At 38.9% G+C, this 21080-nt stretch overlaps 3 protein-coding genes and 1 long non-coding RNA gene across 5 annotated transcripts; 1 reads left to right on the plus strand and 3 right to left on the minus strand.

Annotated features, from left to right (window-relative positions):
* Positions 1 to 1204: 1204 nt before the first annotated feature.
* Positions 1205 to 14411, minus strand: LOC6038472 (patj homolog). The gene is made up of 2 exons (XM_038257284.1): positions 13531 to 14411; positions 1205 to 4087 (listed from the first exon to the last, which is right to left on the minus strand). Exon 2 carries the CDS (start codon positions 4013 to 4015, stop codon positions 1811 to 1813), a length of 2205 nt encoding a protein of 734 aa, XP_038113212.1. The 5' UTR covers positions 4016 to 4087; positions 13531 to 14411; the 3' UTR covers positions 1205 to 1810.
* Positions 14412 to 15325: 914 nt separating this feature from the next.
* LOC119765639 lies at positions 15326 to 16430 on the minus strand. 2 transcript variants are annotated; one of them, XM_038249910.1, is made up of 3 exons: positions 16195 to 16430; positions 15874 to 16094; positions 15326 to 15784 (listed from the first exon to the last, which is right to left on the minus strand). In XM_038249910.1, exons 2-3 carry the CDS (start codon positions 16022 to 16024, stop codon positions 15435 to 15437), a joined length of 501 nt encoding a protein of 166 aa, XP_038105838.1. In that variant the 5' UTR covers positions 16025 to 16094; positions 16195 to 16430; the 3' UTR covers positions 15326 to 15434. The 2 variants fall into 2 exon arrangements, with proteins under 2 accessions (XP_038105838.1, XP_038105839.1); XM_038249911.1 differs by having other exon boundaries at positions 15478 to 15784.
* Positions 16431 to 16436: 6 nt separating this feature from the next.
* Positions 16437 to 17328, plus strand: LOC119765640. Its single transcript, XM_038249912.1, has 2 exons — positions 16437 to 16893; positions 16950 to 17328. The coding sequence occupies exons 1-2, from the start codon at positions 16714 to 16716 to the stop codon at positions 17259 to 17261; spliced, it is 492 nt and encodes a 163-aa protein (XP_038105840.1). The 5' UTR covers positions 16437 to 16713; the 3' UTR covers positions 17262 to 17328.
* A 785-nt stretch (positions 17329 to 18113) lies between these two features.
* Positions 18114 to 19505, minus strand: LOC119765038. Its single transcript, XR_005276459.1, has 3 exons — positions 19194 to 19505; positions 18218 to 19138; positions 18114 to 18126 (listed from the first exon to the last, which is right to left on the minus strand). It is a non-coding gene; the product is annotated as an uncharacterized LOC119765038 (long non-coding RNA).
* Between the last annotated feature and the right edge of the window lie 1575 nt (positions 19506 to 21080).

The following is a 21080-nucleotide window of genomic DNA, read 5'->3' on the forward strand; positions in this document are numbered from 1 at the left end:
AAATGTCATTTTGAAGAGCCAGATTTCTCAAAAACCAAAAGTTTGCTTTTTACTCATTTTTGAGCGCATTTGCGATTGGCTTTTTTACCCTTTCGTACTTGTTTTCGCCAATAAAATAACTGGCAACACTGTTACAAAAACTTTGACAGATCGCGAAATGCATGGCTAATGAATATTGATTATTTGCGTTTCTACACGCAAATAGAAATTTGATCCCTGGTTGAAAACCGGGTTGTTTTGATGCTTTCTTCGAAAACACAACTCGATTCGCGCAACCAGATACAAAACCAATCTAGTTTCGCGTATTCAAACTATATGACAAAGGCAAAGCTTCCCCGAAACCATCACAACAATTTCATTTCGTCGTGCAATCTGACACCAGAAACCAAATTCTCCCGAGCGATTGTCTGTAAAACCATTCGCAGCCGAAATATCAAATATTCTCCAGTGCGGAGATGTCCTCTTCTTCGACGAAACAACTTCCAGCCGTGACTTTCCGGAACCGTCCTACAATCTGTTGATCTGTCCCTTAATCGAATGACGCCAGTTTTATTTCAGCGGGCCTTTCGACTAAAAATTCAATCTAGCCCAAATGACAAAAGTTGTGCCGTCCCCGTTCGTCCTTTTTCGAGCATTTTTTTCTATTGGGAAGAAAAATCGTTCAGAGCTGCGGCTGCGACGTCCGAGTTGGAATGTTTTGACTTGTTTAATTTTCTATGCTGTTGAAGTCATTAGATAAGGGCTGTCGTCGACGCAGTCGACGTGGAGTTCAATTCATCAAAATATACAAAAATAAACGACTTCTGATTGTTTTGATTCAACTTGTAGGCCCCTATCGCTTGCTAGTTGTTAGTTGTTTAATGTTGGAATTTGTCGCAAAAAACAGTTCTAGAGATTTATGGCCAGCATGTCCATTTGCTGCACTGTTTTGTCTTATAACTTCTTAAGAAGGCTCCCCATTTCCGTTTTTCAAACAAGGCAGGAATGCTCAGTTTGATTGTTAAGCTAGGAACAACCCAACTAACGTGTAACACAACATAAGCGTGTACGTTTGACAACTTAGAAATACACTTTTAAATAAATTTATTCATACCGATTTTTAAAATTCAAACAAATACTACAATTCAAACTGAACATCCCTGACTCCGGCAAACCCAAGCCTGCACCCCGAAAAACCATCTGCTTCCGGCGCGTTGTCGTCCATTATGGTTAGCCGCAAAACCTCAATGCCTCCTCTGTTCTTTATTTGTGCAGCAGCCAGTATTTTAATTCAGCTGTGCGACTACTCTCCATTTTCGGTTTTCTATTTGCAGGCTCAAAATTTATTTATCTATCCTTCTGCTGTCTGTTGTTAAGCCTACGCGTGCGCCCAACTTTCCGAGGGGGAGCCATCTTGATCCTTTTTCCTGTGGTTGGCTGTGTTTCCGAAACAAAAATATTGAAACGGTAATCTCCGGCGGGCTGTTTTGTTCTGTTTGCTTTGCGAGGAGGGTGAGGACCTGGTCTTTTTCTCTCGCTAGTTTGAAAAGTAGAAAGCTTCGAACCACTAACCGAAGCGTAACACTTTGCATAAGCTTAGCTAAATTCCGGAGCGCTTCCTCGTGCACTTAATTTAGCGTGTATGGTGACAGCTGTCAGTTTGACCGGCGCTACGCGCCACATCTTTGCATTTTCTATACAAAACACGCCCTTACGACTAAAAAAACTGATTGTTAGGCAACAACTGAACGGAACTGATCTGCTTTTAATTAGCGTACCGAGCGTTGAACACTTAAATGTCAAACTCGAAAAACAGATCAATGATTTGTAGTTAAGTGGTGGGAGTTTCCGGCGTCGAGGATAGGTTGTTGTCCGAGGTGGACAGCGGCCGGCACAGGCCGATGCGTGCCGTTCCGAGGGGGATGCCTTTCAGTATACTTACGGCCTGGTCCAGCGTCGCGCCCTGCAGGCTGTGCTCGTTGACGGAGACCAGCCGGTCGCCGGGGAAGATAAAGTTGGTGGCTTCGGCCGAGCCACCCGGGATTAGGCCGCGTACCACGATTACCGTCCCCTCGGTGTCGAGCGGGTCCTGATAGTCGAGGATCGAAAAGCCGAAGCCACGTTCCGTTTTTTCGATGTCACAGTAGATGATTTCGTTGGTCCACAGTGCCAGGCCCGACACCTGTTCGACGCTCTTCGAGCGCTGCTGATCGGTCAGGGTTGCCGTACTGGACGTGTACAGCGAACTCTCCGACTGGGCCTTGGTCAGAATGCCCTGCAGGCTCTGCAGACTCTGGAGACCGCCGGCCAGCAAACTTCGCGCCTCGAACGCCTCCGCATTTTGCGACGTGTTGATCACAGTAGGCGCCGAAGAACCACGTGCGCAGATCACGCGCACTTTCGACGGAAGTTCCTTTAAAATCTTCACCACTTCGATATGTTTCAGGCCCTGCAATCGGTGCTCGTTCACCTGCAGCAGTTCGTCCCCAGGCTTGAGCGTTTTATCCCGACCCACCGGTCCATCTTCCAGGATCGACCGGATGTAGTGATGTGGTCGCACTTCAACCCCGCACTCCACCTCCACCGTACCCTCCAAACTAATCCCCAGCCCCGACATCTTCTGAATGTCCGCAAAAATCACCAAGCAGTTCGGAAGCTGCCGCTGCCAAAACTCAATCACCGGATCCAACTCCACGATCGGGGTCACCATCTGGGACGCACTTCGCAGATCATCCCCGTAAGCGTCCAGCACCAGATCCATGTTTTCCCGCACCGGAGTGGCCGCCGCCGACGCAGCCATCGCCGCAATGATCGCCCCATTTTCGTACAACCCGTTTTCACTGCAGTCCCCATTCTCCAACAAGAACACATTGCTATCATACGTAGTGGCGGACTCCATTTCCGGCTCAATCCCGCACTCGCCGCACTCCGTCACGATCGAATCCGCGTCCGACTTGGCCTGACATATCGACAGGGTCGTCACCGACGGAGACTGGATCATGGAACACCGCTGGCTCTGGCACTGCGACAGCTGCGGATTACTCGCAGCTGCAGCCACCGCAGAACTGGTATCGATCAGCGCCACCTGCAGATGCTCGTACTTCCGACCCCTCAAGAACCTCTCCAGCGACAGCTTCACCCCAATGTCCGTGTTTCTCAGCAGCTCGACCGCTTGATGGTTCGTAACCCCACTCAACGATCGCCCATCAACGGCCACTATCCGGTCGTTGATCTGGATCTTGCGACTCATCTCCGCCGCGCTACCCTCAATGATACTCTTCACGAAGATCCCCGACAGATCTTCCTCCTCGCAAACGTACCCAGCCACCGTAATCCCCAACCCGTAAACGTTCTTCCGAAGCTCGACCTCGTAAGTCTCCGTCTCAGGCGTTTCCGGCGAGTCCCTATAAAGCGCCGGATCCGGCGGGGGCAGTGGCGGTGGCAGTTGCTGGCAGTCCTTCAGCCCCAGCTCGGCCAGCAGCCCGGGTTGACTAAGCACTTGTGGGATCGAAATCGACGAAGGGGAAATTAAGGCTAAGCTATTGTTATCGATATTTATTGTATTGTTCACGGCGACGACCTCGATGTGCGTGGGGCACAGCTCCTCCGAGTCCTCGACGGGTGATTGTAGAAACGCTCCGGAAGTGTACCCGGCCGTCTGGAGCAGCGTCCGGTCCAGCTCCTCCGGGTCGGTCAGCATTTTGGTCGGAATGATGGGGGCGTGACTGGCGAGTGCCTGATAGTCCGGCGAGGTCGGTTCCACCGGTCGGGCCACAATCAGCCGGACCTGTTGGCCCGATTGGCGCAGCACCGTGGCGACCTGTTCCGAGCTGAAGCCCCGCAGGTTCACATCGCCTATCTGGAGCACGTGGTCACCGCTCTGGAGACGACCGTCACGCTCCGCGACCGAACCCGGGATGAGCGCTTTGATGACGACCCCGGTGCTACGGCCCCCTACCAGCATGAAGCCCAGCCCGTTGCCATCGTTGATGAGGTCGATGATTTCCACCTGGGACCACTCGGTGCTCAGGACCATCGTGGCGTCAGCAGTTTGCGATTGGGTCGATCATACAGTTACATAGCCGTTGGGACGATTTGTGGTGAAGATCTGAAATGGAGAGAAAGGAGCATTGTAAATGAAACATGTCTGCGGTAAGCGTCACGTGGTAGGCCTGGCCACATTGAAATATGTCTAAAAGTTTGTCCAAAAACTTTCCTTTCTGAGTTATTTTCAAACAGATTTCTTCACACCGGACTCAAAATTGAGGTGTCTTAAAAGACTACAGTTTATGCATTTTGAGATTAGCCCGCCGCATGCGTGAGGCTTTCTACGCTTTCTACACTCAAAGTAAAAAGTATCCTTTTTTCAAGTTCACCCGTCGTCACCCTTTAAAAGGGTATCGAAAATGTACTGAATTTGACATACCCTTTTAAAAGGGTGACGCCGGGTGAACTTTAAAAAAGGATAGAAAGTATCCTTTTTGAGGATTGAAAGTACCCTTTTCAGGTATACTTCTGACTTTGAGTGTGGGCCGAGTGAAAAAAATATAATTTAACCCAAAAATGACGAACTTCTCGTCACGGTACACTGATGCAAACAAAATGATCGAGCTGTCACAGCACAGCCCTGCGAAATATGTTGGCGGTCAGTAAAAAAAACGAGCTGAGTATTTTTTAATGTGAGTGTGCTGTTTTCACGAAATTTGAGGGATTTCAGGTAAACGTGTCTAAAAGGTTATTCAAGTGTCAAATAATACACTTTAAATAATGTTGCATTCTTTATCATGCAGTAAATACACTAAAGTAACTAAAAGTATTATTTTCTGTTTAATTTTATCCCAACTTTTCAAACGGTTTTTAGTAATTGGGTCTTAAAGCCCTGGGTGCTGAAAAGACAGAATGCGTAACGTGATTTCCGAATGATCCCTACTGCTCTTCACTAATACAACTGCACTACAGCTGTAAACATAAACAAAGTAGAAGGCTATGTTCAAGCTTGAGCGTGACATATTTTTTGCTGCTGAAGTGACTTGTTTTGAAACATTTTGGATCCGTTGATTTTAAAGTTTTCGCTGAAAAATTAAGTGCTTTGCGTTTTTTTTTGTTCGTAGACTAAATTATGGGCGGCCAAAAAAGTCAATCTTTGTTTTCCACGTGACGAACAATTGCGTCAGAAGTGGGTGGAATTTTATGAATCTGAAGAGCAACAGAATGGAAGTTCCGTGATTTTGTATCATTGAAGCGCAGTGATAATATCGGAGTAAGATTATTCAATATTATTTAGCTGGTGTCATTCATAGCTATATTGATAATTCGTCGCTAACATTTCAAAAAGCCTTCATAAACATAGGTTTTGCGTGAGGCATAGCGCTTATTTAAATGTTAGTGACAAATTATGCCAACCTCGATTCCATCACTCTTCTAAAAATTTGTTGACTTCGAATACCTCAAAAGCTCGACGCCCTCGACTTTTTTATTCCTGAAAAAAAAATCATAGATCGATTACAATACTTGCCACTTCTTGGTATCATTTTTCAAACAGTAAATTGGTTCCGCTTTGACAGTTCTAAATTGAGGCCGCTTTGCGGACAACTATTCTGCACCCAGTTAAAGCCCTATGTCAATTTTTATGTACAACGGTAAAAAACACGATTTAAAACCATTTCTGATCACTTTTTTTCATTTTAATGTAAAAAAATTAATTGACAAGACAACATTTTTTTCGATAGGGAGCGTTCTTTTATTACGTAACGCGAAAAATCGGACTTTTAGACCCCCTCCCCCCCCCCTCGTAACAAAATTTCCATACAAATTTTAAAAAAAAAATTATGGGGCGTAACACGGCCTCCGACCCCCCCTCCCCCCCTACTGCGTTACGTAATAAAAGAACGCTCCCATAGATCAACTATGGTCTCCGAGCTGTCACCTTTTCTGTCAAGAAGGGCCGCGTGGTTAGCTTTTAAAAATTGATTTTAAAATCCATTTTAAAGACAAACAGACTTGCAAACAGATCATTGCCCGCCGGGAATCGATACGATTCAACGTAATTTGCATAAACATCTCATAAATCGTCACATTTTTTTGCAATTGTGCATAAACATATGCAAAGCAAATGATGTTGTTTTGAACGTGCAGGTGCGGCAATATTATAAAGCTGTTTCGGAATTGTGACACGATTTAAAATAGGTCAAAAATATTTGCCAGTCTTTAAAGTGAATTCAGTGCTGCCAGTTTAACGATTCATTGAATAGATGATAAGCCAATTCGTCCTTTAAACATTTCCAAATACAATTTCAAACTCTCAACATCAAGCATGTAGGGGAGAGTGGGGAGACTTGATCCCCGGGGACACTTGATCCCAAGCCTGTATCTCGTCAGCATGTGGGTAAAACAATTAGCTTTGTTCTAGAAAGTTGTGCGAAATTAACTAAAACTCATTGTAGAAAACAAAGAAAAAAAAAAAAAAAAACGAGCTGCAAAAAACTTCCAAGAGATCTTTTTTTCTTTGTATTGATATGCATAGAAAACACTCAAAAATTATTCAAAACAATATTTTTTATACATGAATTGTTTGATAAACTTATCAACTCCAAAACCCTTACGCATTTGATGTTAAATTTATCGTTATACTATTTTTACAATCAATTGTTTAAAAAAGTGCGTTTAGGGAGACTTGATCCCTGCATTTTTACAGTCACTGGAATCAGCCTCAAGATTAATTAATTGAGCTGGGTTTTCATACATAGTTTCCTTTAGTATAGTTGTACATAACTTACTGCAGTTTGAACCATTTTTCAAAAGTTTCGTAAACAAAAGTTTCCAGCTTTTGTAAACATGCTTAATTTTGGTCTAAAAAATAATATTTTAAGTTTTTAAATATTTAACATAATAAACTTGTTATATTTTGAACACAAACGTACAGGTTTTATGTGAAATTGCTGTAACTTATAGAAAATTAAAAGTTTGGATGAATAAGAAACATTTTGCTTAAGATTTCTTCAAAATGTTGAAAGGGGGATCAAGTTACCCCTAACATTTTTAAAATGCCGGTTTAAAATATTTTTTTAAAACGCTTGGCATGATTCGAAGAGTTCATCTGATGAAATATCCTTATTAGCCAAACATAGATGAATGTTTGAGCTTTCAATTCATGCAAAAAGTTAATAGTTTTGTGAGAAATTGAAAGAGTTATGTGCGATACAAAAAAAGGGGATCAAGTCTCCCCACTCTCCCCTAATCGCTGCTAAGAGGCTTAAATGCTAAAATCCAAAAGTCATCCCGTGCTAAACATTTGTCACGCGTCATCCTCTTACAAAACGGAACATACACGCTAAACCGTACACACTCTCACACAAAACGTCTGACATTTGGAGAGAGCAAGAAAAAATGTAGCACAACAAACGGCGTTTTGTGTAATTTAACTTGACGATAAATAAATTTTCATTCCCGTTTCCCCCTTCCGCCGTTTTTCAAACTCAGTCTAATCCGTAACCCCAACACCCATTCGTCGTCGTTGGTGGAGATTCACCAATGTTGGAGGTGGAGAGCAGTATGTCAATATTTACTTCAAAAAGTGGGTGAATGCGCCACGTCGTGCCTATAAAAGAAAGGGAGCGCGAGCGCGAGAGGGTGGAGGATTTTTCGCGGTGGGTGGTTCGGAACACAGAACGTTAATACGAAAAGGCGATGACGAATGTGCCCAATACACACCTGTGAGAGGAATTGGGGGGTAACCTTTTGTTCTTAAAGGGGCGTTGGCTTAGAACAAGTTTGAAAGGTTTCTTTTGTTTTAACCTTTTAAGTTTTAAAGTAAATAGAGAATTTGCAGCAAAGCTAAAAGACACATGCCGCCACCTATGAAAAAATAGCGTAAACCTATGATTTTTCGAAAAAATGTGTTTTTACCTTCAAAATCAACATTTTTATTGAACTTATGCCGGATTCGGATGAGAAAAATTATTTCCAACAATTTGGTGTACAACTTTCCAATATTTGTTTGATTTTTCTATGAGAAAACTGGACATTTAGAAAAAGATAGTAATTTGGACTATTTGGCAAGAAAGTCGGTCAAAAATCAATGAAAATTGTTGAATATACGTTAACACATCTGTTATTATTTATATAACTGTTTATTTCTTTTATATTTACGGGGAAACTAATTTTTTCGTTTTCCGAAACATGTTTTTAAAGAAAAAGTTCACAAATTTTTGCGCGCCCAAAAATTTGTGTTCATTATTTCAAAGCAAAAAATTTTTCTCGTCTTTTGCAACCAGTTTCATTAAGATTGATGCAGGGAATCATGAGAAATAAGCGATTTGGTTCTTCAATGCAGCAGAAAGGAATACGATTTTTGGCAAGTAACCTCATTTTGGCGCCACCTACATTTGAAACACAGGCGCGCTGCAAAACCTCAATATCACATTATTTTGAAAAACATATTGTCATCGAAATAACGTAAAGATTGTAACAAAATATTGCGCCCAGCACGCCAAACATAAATATATTTGGTTACTTTAGGGACCATCCATAAACCACGTGGACACTTTAGGGGGTCCACGATCCAAACAAAAAAGATTTTTTATATTGAGATTTTGCAGCGCGACTGCGTTTCAAATGTAGGTGGCGCCAAAATGAGGTTACTTGCCTAAAATCGTATGCCTTTCTGCCGATCAAAGAACAAAATCGATTATTTCTCATGATTCCCTGCATCAATCTTAATGAAACTGGTTGCAAAAGACGAGAAAATTTTTTTGCTTTTAAATAATGAACATCAATTTTTAAGCGCGCAAAAATTTGTGAACTTTTTATTTAAAAAACATGTTTTGGAACACAAAAAAATGAGTTTCCCGATATATATCAATGAAATAAATAGTTATATAGTTGATAGCAAGTGTGTTAACGTATATTCAACAATTTTTATTGATTTTTGACAGACTTTCTTGCGAAATAGTCCAAATTACTATCTTTTACTATATTTACAATTTTCTCATGGTAAAATCAAACAAATATTGGAAAGTTATACACCAAACTGTTGGAAATAATTTTTCTCATCCGAATCCGGCATAAGTTTTGTAAAAATGTTGAATCTGAGGGAAAAAATCATAGGTTTACGCTATTTGTTTATAGGTGGCGACATGTGTCTTTTAGCTTTGCTGCAAATTCTCTATATGGACAACTGTCCACGAAGGGGGCGGGGGGTGCAGATTCCCAAAAAAGTGTCCACGTGGTTTATGGATGGTCCCTTACTAGATTTCAAACATTTATATCTGGCATATTAACCTTATCTTCAATTTCTCGATGCAAAAATTATTAAACTTCATACAAAGTTAAAAAAAAATTAGGCAAAAAGTATCACAAAATAGTATAAAACTTAATATCAATGGAGCACCCGCAGTCGAGCAGTTTTTGACAGTTCGCTCCATAAGAAATACATTGTAGAAAAAAGCAAAAACTGCTCGAATGGAAGTGCTCCATTAATCCATGCAAATATTTTTTTTAAATTGTTGTGTCTTTTCCCGGTCTGTGATCCCAAATTTCAAAATTTGTCAGAAAATTAAAAGTTTTTATTCAATAAATAAAAATTGTATCAAAAAACGTTATGCAATGTATTTTCAATAGTTAATAATTGACTTTTTTAACTTTTTGTTTTTTTTTATTATGGGGAGGATGACAACAAATTTAAACAAAATTGCATTGGCCACACACTAAAAAAATGTGTAAATTTGGAAGGTGTAATTTTGGAAAGTTGAATATAACCTGTAATTTTTCCTCAATCTAGACTGGAAAAAATGACATTACACCAGAAAAGTGGTAAAATTACACGTTTTTTTCTGACCTTTCCAAATGTAATTGTACCATGGATTTTTTCTGTGCATAACAAAAAATACTTTAAAAAATAGTATATATTGTGTAAAGTTTAGCTTTTCGATCCAGCACTCACGTATAACAAAAAATCATATCTATTCAAGTTACCATTATAATGAGAATGATTTTTGGTTTTAAAAAATAATTACCTTTCAAACAATATTTTGTCAACGTTAAAAAGCATCCAACATTTTTTTTTATTAATCTGTAAGAAGGTACGTTTGACTCTCTTAGAAAAATGTTTTAAAAAAATGATAAGCTAATGAAAATATTATTTCTTGAATATGAACAAAAAGAACGCTTTAAGGGTTTTTAAATTATTTTTTTGGTAACCGACCAGATAAAGTGATAGAGTGCACCTAGTACGTTCAATTTTTCGGGATTACAAAAATCCCAAAACACAAAAACGGGAATTTTTGCCGGGAAATTAGAAATTGATTGAAAATTGTTCTGACCTGATACGGATCAATATTTCTCACCCAATTTGTACAAGAATGCAACTTTTATGCTCGAAATAAATGTGAGGATCGATTATTGGCTTACCTGCTTAAAAAAACTATAAAACTTCAATAAAGTAAATATTTTTTGGTCATTTTCTTAACTGTCTTTCAAATCGTCCAAAAACAAAAAAAAATCATGGAGAAATTATGTTTTTAATGGCAAATATCATTTCTAGCACAAGTCTTCTGATTTCAGCACATTTAAGTTTTCATTTAAAATCTATCTTTTCGTGTTTTTTTTACTTGAAAAATTCTGTTTTATTCGAAATATCGTGATTTCTGTTGTCCAAAAAAAAGGCAAGATTTATTTTCAGTTTTAGTAGTCTGTAATAACTTCGATATTAAATATTAAACCGTAAATTGAATTGAATTAAATCACATTAAGTAATTTCATTTTATAATTTATGCACATTTAAAAAAATGTGTCACAAAGATATGAAAATTAATAATTCTACATAAATTTCGGGAATTCCCGGAACATTAACAAACTCTCTGAGAAACGGGAAATATTTTTTTTTTAATTTTTCCGGGAATTTTTCTCCCAGGACAGAAAATTGAACGCTCTAAGTGCACCGATTTTGAGTTAAATTATTGAAAAATGCCATTTTATTTCAACAACAAAAAATATCCATCCTTGTTTATCTATGAAAAAATATATCTGGAGTTTTTTGTTTTTTTTTTTTTTTAATGTCCAACAAACCAAATTTCCAGTTTTTGCTTTTTGGGCGTTTTTGAAACCGCCTTGAGTCAGGGTTATCAAAAACACCCAACAAGCAATAACTGAAAATTTGGACCTTTTTAAAAAACGAACTACAGATATTCAAAAGCTGAGAAAATTATCTACAATTGTTTTTGCACAGAAAACAATATGGTAATATTTAGGGTTAGTGAAATTTCACGATTTCGCGGACAGCGTGAAATCCGTGAAATTTTGCTTTTCCCATGAAATCCCGTGAAATTTTATAAATTATAATGAACATAATAAATATTTCATCCATACAGACTATTTTAGTAAATTATATTAGTTTTCAATTGAAAAGCTTTGAAGCATTTGAAGAATTGTTCAGATTTTTCAATGTTTTTAAAAACTTACCAAGTTTAGGAATATTTTCATTCGCTGTAATAACAATTTTACTGCTATTTTATTTGAAAGGTCAAGTTTCAAAAGAAATTAAAAGATTCATGCTTTGTTTTACTCAAAATAAAATTAAAGCTTTGAAATCAACTTTTAAAAACTTAAAAAAAAATTTCTGGTGTTTCCCGTAAAAGTTTAAAAAAAGCTACTTTTTTGTTTTTGATTTCATTTTGAATAATGATTTTTATTTCTTTACAAATCATATTTTTATTTACTTTTGATTTAAAATAGAAATTTTGGAAAGGGGGATGAAATACTTTAAAAAAAAATTTAATGAGAATTCAAAATATTTCTTTTTTGCTGGACAAGATTGTAAAATTTTGAAATTCAATAAAATTATGCAAATCAGCGAAAGCTTTTTTACTTTATAAGTCGAATATTTAAAAAAAAAAAGTTCAATAAATGAGAATGCACACAGTTTATACCAAAATATATATAGAGCCCATCCATAAACTAGGTGGAATATTTTTTTTGAAAATTAGAAGATTTTTTTTGTATCACGTTAAAATTTATGAAAGATTTTTTTTGTTTTTTGAAGAATAATATATCATGAAGCATGAAAAGTAGTTTCTGTGATTCAAACATAAAAATTTCAGCGTTATTTAAAAAAAAATCACGTTCCATGAAATTTGCGTGAAATATGGTGTTTTGAGATTGAGGTCCCGTGAATTTTCGCAATTTTCGAGCGTGAAAAATCACTAAGCCTAGTAATATTCATCAGGAAATGGTGACAGATTTTATGACCAAAAATAGTGTAATATTACATCAGAAAATAATGAATTTTCATCAGTTTTTGATGAATTTTCATCAGGTTCACATTTTTACACATTTTTAGGTAATATTACTCAAACAAGGGTTAATATTGCAACCTACATAATTTTCAACATTCCAAAATTCACCTTTTTTTTGCTGTGTGGGCATTGTTGATCCACCCTTTGGTTGCTGAGATGTGGCCTTGTAAAGAATGAAAAATTTCAAAAATAATTTTTTTTAAGTTCTATCTCATTCACCCATAATTTGCAATCGATGTTTTCTTGAAAACCATTAATTGATCAGATTTTCAATGTTAAAAAGTGAAGCATCTGTGAAATTTTTCAACTTTTCAAAAAAAAGATATTTTCAGATTTTTAAATATAAAATATTTTTTTAAAGATGGACAAGGATGGACACTGGTTAAAAAAATACAATATTATTGAATTGGACATTGATGGCCGCTGTTTTTTTTAAATTTTTAAATAAACAATAATAAATTTTACAAAAGAACATTAGAATTCTGGATTCGACTTTAAATCTAATAATTTTTGTTTGTATTTTGTGCATCTCTTAAAAAAACTATAGCTCAAAATTTGGCATGAAAAAATCAGGATTTTTATAAAGTTCAATTTAAAAACTTAATCTTTGCAAAAAAAATCCAATTTTTAGTGGATCAAACACAGTACAGTTTTTCACAAAGGAATAATTTATTGATCGAGTTTTCAATGTTATCCATAAATCGTGATTTTCTTAACAATTGGCAGCATTGCCAAATAATGTTAACCCTTTCTGAGCAATTGCTCCATACTTTGATTTTTAAATGTTTTAAATAAAGCAAACATGTGTTTTTAATCGGATCGCTTTTGTTTTCAAAAGATAAATATCAAAATGAGTAAGTTATACTAGAGTTTAATATTTGCCCCAAGTTGCACAAACATTTTAATACTTTCAACGTTAAGTTGAACAGAAATTTAATTCTCAAGTTAAATTTTATCGACCATTTTGTAAAAATTGCAATTCATGGAAAATCTTTTCAGCAAACCCACACCAGGGTTAAATCCCTAAAACATCTCCTCATTTTATTACCCCAAAACCCACTAATGACAAATGAGAAAAGATACAAAATCGCATCATCGCGCTCGCTCGTCCATCGCGACGTAGGACGAGAGGATGATGTAAGAAATCAACAACAACAACAACAAGCGCAGTAACGAACGCGATAAATGTCAAACAAAAAAAAAAGAAACGGCACATCAGGACAACGCACCGTTGTGTACACACTGAACGGAAGTTACTCACCTTTTGCTTAGAACCATCACGAGCCGCCGCGATGAGATAGGACTTTTCTTCGGTTCGGTTTTGTTTGTTCCTTTTCACGTTTCGCCGAGACCAATGTTATCCTTTTGATCCTGCGATGGTATTTGTGTGTGTGTGTCTTCACAAAACTTATTTTCCTCGTTTTTTCCGCGATTTGAAAGCACTCTGTTGCTCTGAACGAAGCGTTCAGTGTGGGTTTTCAATTAGGGAAAAGGGGGTTTTCTTCAAGTTTAGCACACTTTTTACCCCGTTTTTTCAGCGTTAGCTTTTTTGAACAACTTGCATTCGGAGCCGGGAAAACCTTGACATTTGCGTAAACTTTTCCATTCGCGAAGGATTCGAGTGTTGCTCGAGACACGACGAATCCGCACACACCAACTCGGGATAACACAGAAAACTCATACACGTTTGCCGCCCTAGTGCTCCAATTTTCCACTTGTGTCTCGTAATGCTCGTGGTTTTTTCCTCGTTTTTCATGTGCATATGCCAGAGGAAAACACACACAACTCTTTTCTTGTCGTTCTTCCTTCTACAACCACCCCCAATGCCCCACAAACAACCCCCTTTCTTTTCCTTTTTTTATTATTTCTTTTCCGTCACTTTACACCTCGCCCACTTTTCGGTCCTTTTCCAGGTGACGGTGACGATTGTGGAAATTTTGAACGATTTTCTCGTCCGGAAAACTCATTGCACAGACAAACTAACTCACAAAACCCTATCAAAGGGTCCCCCCCTGGAATTTTCCGCTAAAAAACACCGTGTCCAAAATTACGCGAAACCGCGAGGAAATGTTTTCCCTGCCTCTCGGAAGAAGTGTTTTTCTTTTTGTGTTGGACTCGCGGTTGAAAATCTACACAGCTGCTGCTGCTGCTGCGACCGAAACGCGCCCGGATCGAATCGAGAACGAATAATGATTGAATCCAACTGGCCAAGTTTAGGCGTACCAAACCAGCAGAAAGCTTGAACAGTCGTCCCCCCCTTCTTGAATGGGGAAAAGGGATGGAAAATTAGTTTTCCACCCTCGTGCGTTTTCCTTCGGAATTCTGTGCGAAAACTGCAATTGAAAAGAATATGTTTTTAATTAGAAAAGAAATTAAAACTGACTCATTCCGTATCAGCGTGTACACCGTTAAAGGTGTAAACAAAGGAGCTGTCACTTTTCAGCTTCATTTAAAATGCTAAGGAAATCAATTTAAAAATAAAAACAAAGTTTACAGAAATCTTAACAATCAATGTTGAAAAACTTCTCTTATTTACAAATAAAAAAGAAAAAAAACAATCAAAAAATTTAAATCACAGTTTTCGTGAAGAACTCGTTACATTCTCCATCTCGGTCCCCCTTTTTCCGCAAAAGAGGGTCCCCAGAGGGAGTAAGAAGGAGGACGGAAGGGATCGAAATGACGAAAACAGAGAGACCGTCGGATCGGTTGACAGATGTGGCGCCTGCGTCCCGCGGCTGGAGCACGTGTTGAATCGAGCAGTGAAGAGCGGAATCGGCGAGAGGCCGCTGGAAAAGGGCTTTTGGGTGATTTGTGTTTTTGCTCCTTTATAAAAGGACTTCTGGGAGAATTTAGCTGATTTGAGGAATGTTTTGAAACATTCGTTGATTTGTAGAAAGACAAAGACTAAATTTAAATTTTCATTAAAACACTTGTAAAATTTATGTTTAACTACTCAAAATAAATTGTATAATGCTTATTTATGTATTCTTAATCAAATAATAGTATCACAGCAAAAAAACCGATGGTAAAATCGCATGCAAAAGCATGCACATCACCTTTGTGAAAAAAATCACTTAAAATTACATCTATGAATGTACTCTTAAAAACGTGTAATTTTACACAAAACCCATTTTTACCCCAGGGGTAGATATCGAGTTGGTTCCTTCAAATTAGAAATGTCAATTTAAACGTAAACAGAACGATTTTTCTCAAATTTTTGTTTATTGCGCAGAAAATTTCCGAGATTTCTTCGATAAGGCCGTCGAGACAATCGTCGAGCAGCATCCGGTGGATGCTCGGGTGTGAACGAGATGATCGCGAACTGCCCGGGTGTGGACGAGGTGGCATCCTGTTCGCGAACAACATTTCTTCCGTGGCCGAAATGCGCATGATCGCAAACGACCCGGGTGTGGTTTCTCCTTGCGGCCAATCTTCCCATCGATCGATCGTTTCCTGGCCTAAATACCGCAGCCAACTTGGACACACGACGTTAATCCGGGAACTTCGCCCCAGATCTGTGGAAGAAAAATAAAAAAAATAATTAAAATTGGACATGCCGTTAGTGTTGTTGGAAAAGTTGATTTTTATTGAAAAAGTGACTAACTTGAAGGCAGAACTGCTATTCTGTTCCTGTTCCTATTCACGGCCAACCTTCCTCCCGTGGCCGAACTGCGAATGAGAACGGCCCGAGTGTGGACTTGATGCGTTTCCTCTTCGCGGCCAAATTCTTTCGGAATCGGTTTTACCGCGGCCATGGAATGTTCAGATTTGAACTCCGTTGCAAGTTCGAACACCCGGCTTTGTCTCGTGATGATCGCACAAGATCTGTAAAGGAAAATGAAAAGGATATTTAGATGTCCAGCTGCGGATGATCGTGACCGGTCCGGATACTACGAGGTGCGTTTCCTCCTCGAGGTCAACTTACCCCTCGAATCAATTGGTCTGCGGCCGAGATGTGGATGACCTTCACCGGCCGGAGAGTGTCGAATCGATGTTCTGCGGCCGAGGTGTGGATGACCGTAACCGGCTTGGGTGTGGAAAAGGTGCGATTCCTCTTCATGGCCACCTCTCGTTCAGCATCGACACGCGTTGTTCCACGCCACAGGAATCTCGGCATGATTACCGCAGCTAGCTCGAATGCCCGGCGTTGATTCGTGAAGATTGCACCACGGACGAACGGACATGACACCAGCATTTTGATTTTGAAGCTGGTCTTCTTTTTCGTCTTCTTCTTATTTTTCTCGGCTTGCCTTCAGAACGCGAGCGCAAATGTCAAAACAAAATTTGTCAGTTTGCTCCACTTGACAGTTTGCTTTCAGAGTTTGATTCAGAATCGTTGATTTGCGTGTTGCGTGTGTCATGTCCGTTCGTCCGTGGACGTAGAAAATTCAAATAAAATGGGACGGAAGTGCGAGGTTTCGCTTGATCCAACAAGCGAAACGGAATGGAGCTAGGTGCATTTTGCGGAAGAAGATTTCCGGATTCGGGGTCGACCAGGCAGAGGGCTTCGATTCGGGACCGTTCCGCAAATTGTTGGCTGTTCATTTCTTCCCTCCCATGTGGCTCAGGCTGGAACAAGCCGTTTTGTGGGAGAGGATTTACGGCATCATGGACCGGGCCAAGGGTATGATTTGCTTTGTCATGTAAACACTTTTTTTTCTAAATAAATATGATTTGCAGTCTTGGAACCGTACCGCGCATGAGGAGTGGCTGGAATCCGAGGACGAGATGAACGAAGACCCCACCAGCCAAGTTGCCCTTGGACATGCGAGCGAGTTGAACGATGACCTTGGTGGCCCATGTGACCAGGAGGACAAAGAAAAGTGGACCGGCAACTCTAACAGTACGATCACTCCACATGGCGAGGACGTGTTTAACGGCAACCCGCTTGGTTCAGCAGAACTGTCTGTTTTCGTCCACGTTTGGTTGAATTCCGAGGAGCAGTTGGAACCTGGCAGCTCGTACATAATCATGAATAGAAAATATAGCTGAATATGATCAACCCCCTACGCCTATTTCAATCAACGGACGGAGCCAAAACTGATACGTTCGCCCCGGAAGTCATTGGTGCATTAAAAGTGAACCCTCGATCGTGCTAGAATGGATGGGACAAGCGATTATCCAGAGTACTGGTACGCAGTGCGATCATCATACTTGTTGAGCTAATAAAAAAAGTGGGAAAATCTAAACTTCATTGCGTTTTATTTCAACAAACCAAACCTTATTAACTTATCTCTCACACCGACAGAATACCTCACCTACAAACGCCGACGGAACAAACGTTTGGTAACCTTTCACAGCCTGACCTCCCCTTTATTTTGGCAGTCAATTCTTTAATCCATGCTCCACTCTCCACTGTAAATCCACCTCTGCGAGACAATCTAGACTCGTTTCAGAACTCGTTAAAAAACATGATGCTGCATCGTGAGCAAAATGACAAAAAACTCAAATATCCAGGAAAATTGTTAAACAAAATAAACTAACTTACTAAATTTAACATAAAGCTTGCACATCCTGCTTGTTTTGTTTACTTTATGATTCGCTCCAGATAGTATTGTTGATATCAATCAAAAATGTAGAACTAACGTTCACCGCAACATGAACTGCGCGCAATGTAAAGCTATTGGTAGCGGATAATGATAATGACATTTTTCAATCACCGCAGCATGCCAACATTTTGACAGAAAGTGGAATAACATCAAAATAAATATAGTTCGCCAATGTGAGCACAGACGGCGCTAGTGTTTCATCGCGGTTTTAACGTATTTTTATATGGCTGAAATTTGAATTTTGCCTCAGAAAAATGAGTCAAATTTGTTCGTGGTGTCATGTCCGTTCGTCCGTGATTGCACCTGATCTGTTAAGAGAAAATAAAAAAAAAATGTATAATTTTGTACGAAACCAAACGTGTTGTTGAAAAAATTAATTTAATTGAAAAATTGACTAACTTTAAGCCAGAACTGGTGTTATACGGCTAGTGAGTGGACAACATTCCTTCCGAATCGGTTGTTCTGTGGTCGATGTGCGGATGATCGCGAACGGCCCAGGTGTTGACGAGGTGCGTATCCTTTTCGCGGCCAACCTTCCATTCCACGACCCGGGTGTGGTTCCTCCTAAAGGGTTGAAGAATGGGACTTCGTATAAAAAGTTGTACGAATTGCAGAGCATTCGCACGACGTTCGTGTGGGTTAGAGAAGTATGTCTCGTTGACCGATTTCTGAAGCGGATTCAGGCCTTTCGGGGTTTCGTCACTACCCGGCGAGAGGGGAGCACCATAACGTTCGAAGCATCACGCAATGGCAACGTCAGCGGGGGCAAATCCAGCCAGCTCGGTTCAAGAATCGCGCCCAGAGCGAAACACTGTTCGAACAGATTCCGGCGCGAATCAGCGATATTTTTGACGGTGAAGTCATGAACGAGCAAGTATCGGTGGGAAACACGGGGAAACACGCTGTCTTGCTCCTGTCTGCCGGTGTTCAAATTGAACAAGCAATTACAACTTCACTCACCAGCGCCAGTGCCACCCTCTTCGAGTTACCTCCGGAGCCGGCGGAGGTCAGCGACGGAAACTTGACTGGCTGCGTATTCTCCGTCTACCTTGACACGAGCCCGTTCGGGACAATTTTCGGCTTCTATGGTTTTGCAGCTTCAGTGGCAGCGTTGATTCCGGAAGTTTTCGAGAACCAGATATCGTCCAGAGGGTTCCTGGTACAGTGGCAAACGATGCCAATCGTGGCAACTGCTGCTGGTCGCAACACCGAACCGGCTTCTTAAACAGTGAATTGTGGCGCCAGCTGGTTGGCCGGACACTTGCAGTAGGATCAGTTTTGGACCGTCGCTTCCGGGAAATTTCAAACCTAAAAAAAATCCTGGGAATAGTGTTTTTATGTCATTCTTTTATAACGGAAGTAGGTAAACACTTACCTTTGTATATTTTCATGATTTTCAGCCTTGAAGATGGTTTTAATCCTCAAACGAATCAATATATTCACTCTTGCTGATTTTCCGAACTGTTTTGATTCACGCGAGTTGAGTTTAGTTTGGATATTTTGACAGCTGGATAGCAAACAACACGCAAATGCAATATTAACGAAAAATGTGTATAATTTTACACATTTTAGGTGTAAATGGTGTTAGAAAAAATTGTGAAGCGGAGTACTACTAAATTGTGTAATATCACACAAAAATAACTACACAACCCATTTTTACATGCAGGCGTTTTACTACTTTTTTTGCTGTGTAGTTTATGCAGCAAGTTGCAAAAAGAGGATTTTTTCAGCACGAGTCGTACATTTATCCAACGAGGTTCACCGAGTTGGATAAATACGAAGAGTGCTGAAAAAATCAAGTTTTGCAACGAGTTCCATACAACATTTTTTGCAATTCCAAGAAACACACACTGAGTGAAATTTTATGTCAAATTTTCATGTATTTCATCAATAAATCGTTTAAATCAAAATAATGTTGAAAAGTGTGACTTTTCAGCATTTATTTTGAAAAATGTTGCTATTCGATTCTGTTATTTTTGGTACAGAAAAGTAGGCTATTTCGTCGTTCAAGAATGACAGGAAAAGTAAGTAGTTTCACGACGGAATTGCAAAAACACTTTTTAATCAAGGTTGTTAAAGAGAAAATGTTCGAGGTTCGATAACGATAGTTCTCGTCAGGACGAAATCGATAATATATCGTTTTTTCGATTGTTCTATCAAACGATAACCCATTTTTTAAATATTTCTAAAATTGACTCAATCCAACCAAATTATGTTAACCGGTTAACCCTCTACAACCCAACCCCGCACGAGCTTCGATTTAAAAAATCGCCGAAAATCCATTTTTCAACCAATTTTTAATATTTTATAAGCATTGGACAAGAAGAACTCTGGAACTTAAGAAAATTTATGGGTTGGAAGATTTACTTGTTTTATGTGACTTTGCCAATGTTTTTAAAATGACAGTTTTTATAAGGGTCAACTTTGGCTGTGTTTTTTACTAACATTTTCTGTATTTTAAGTAAAAAGAAGTATGCAGTAATTTTGTTGGTATCCCAGACTAAGCCTCTACGCATTTTTTTTACAATTTCAATGATAATCGTGCCATTTTATAGCAGCAAATGTGAAAAACAAGCAAAAACTTGAAAATTTGACTGTAAAACCATGAAAAAATAAATAGGCAAAATGTAATGATAGGAGGTGGTAGAATAGGCCTAATACTACCAAAAACAAACATAAAATAAACAAGATAAATTCAAATTGAAACACGTAAAATGAAACAAGAAAAACATAAAGCAAAAAAAGTGAAGTTTTTCGTAGAACAAAAATTGCTCAAAATGACCTCCTGAACCAGGGAAAAATATTTTTTTTCGAAAATTAAATTTTGGCAGTAGAGGGTTTAATTGTCAAAACGAAACCAAGTCGAATTAATAGCTGTCGGCCACCAATCACTAGTGTATTAGGTATCAAACAAAGCGAATATATTTTTAGTTTTTGTAAAATGCTCAAATTTTCACAAAACACCGTATTTTTTTCGAAAGTGCTCACATTTTTATGATTTGCAAAAGAAAGAAATTGTGTATGCATTTTTACAAAAATATACAAATTTAAATAAAAAATAGGGTATTTCAAAAATAAATTTCAGTTGTTTTGTTTTTTAATATAAAATGAATTGAAAATGCAGCCCACATTGCATATTTGAAAAGCTGTATTTTGAAAAAAAATGCTTAAATTTATGATAATTTTAGTATTTTACAATAACACTGGGATAAATTTTGAAATACAATAAAATCGCAATCGCTTCGTTTCAAAGCCTATTGCA

Source organism: Culex quinquefasciatus, chromosome 1 (genome assembly GCF_015732765.1).
Source record: "Culex quinquefasciatus strain JHB chromosome 1, VPISU_Cqui_1.0_pri_paternal, whole genome shotgun sequence".
Lineage (NCBI taxonomy): Eukaryota > Metazoa > Arthropoda > Insecta > Diptera > Culicidae > Culex > Culex quinquefasciatus.

What these genes read in the sequence shown, in the direction of transcription:
- LOC6038472 (XM_038257284.1), bottom strand. Translation starts at nt 4,015, where the DNA reads ATGGTCCTGAGCACCGAGTGGTCCCAGGTGGAAATCATCGACCTCATC.
- LOC119765639 (XM_038249910.1), bottom strand. Translation starts at nt 16,024, where the DNA reads ATGGCCGCGGTAAAACCGATTCCGAAAGAATTTGGCCGCGAAGAGGAA. An exon ending in AATAGCAGTTCTGCCTTCAA is followed by an intron (nt 15,785 to 15,873) that starts GTTAGTCACTTT and finishes TTTCTTCCACAG; the next exon opens with ATCTGGGGCGAAGTTCCCGG.
- LOC119765640 (XM_038249912.1), top strand. Translation starts at nt 16,714, where the DNA reads ATGGAGCTAGGTGCATTTTGCGGAAGAAGATTTCCGGATTCGGGGTCG. An exon ending in CATCATGGACCGGGCCAAGG is followed by an intron (nt 16,894 to 16,949) that starts GTATGATTTGCT and finishes TATGATTTGCAG; the next exon opens with TCTTGGAACCGTACCGCGCA.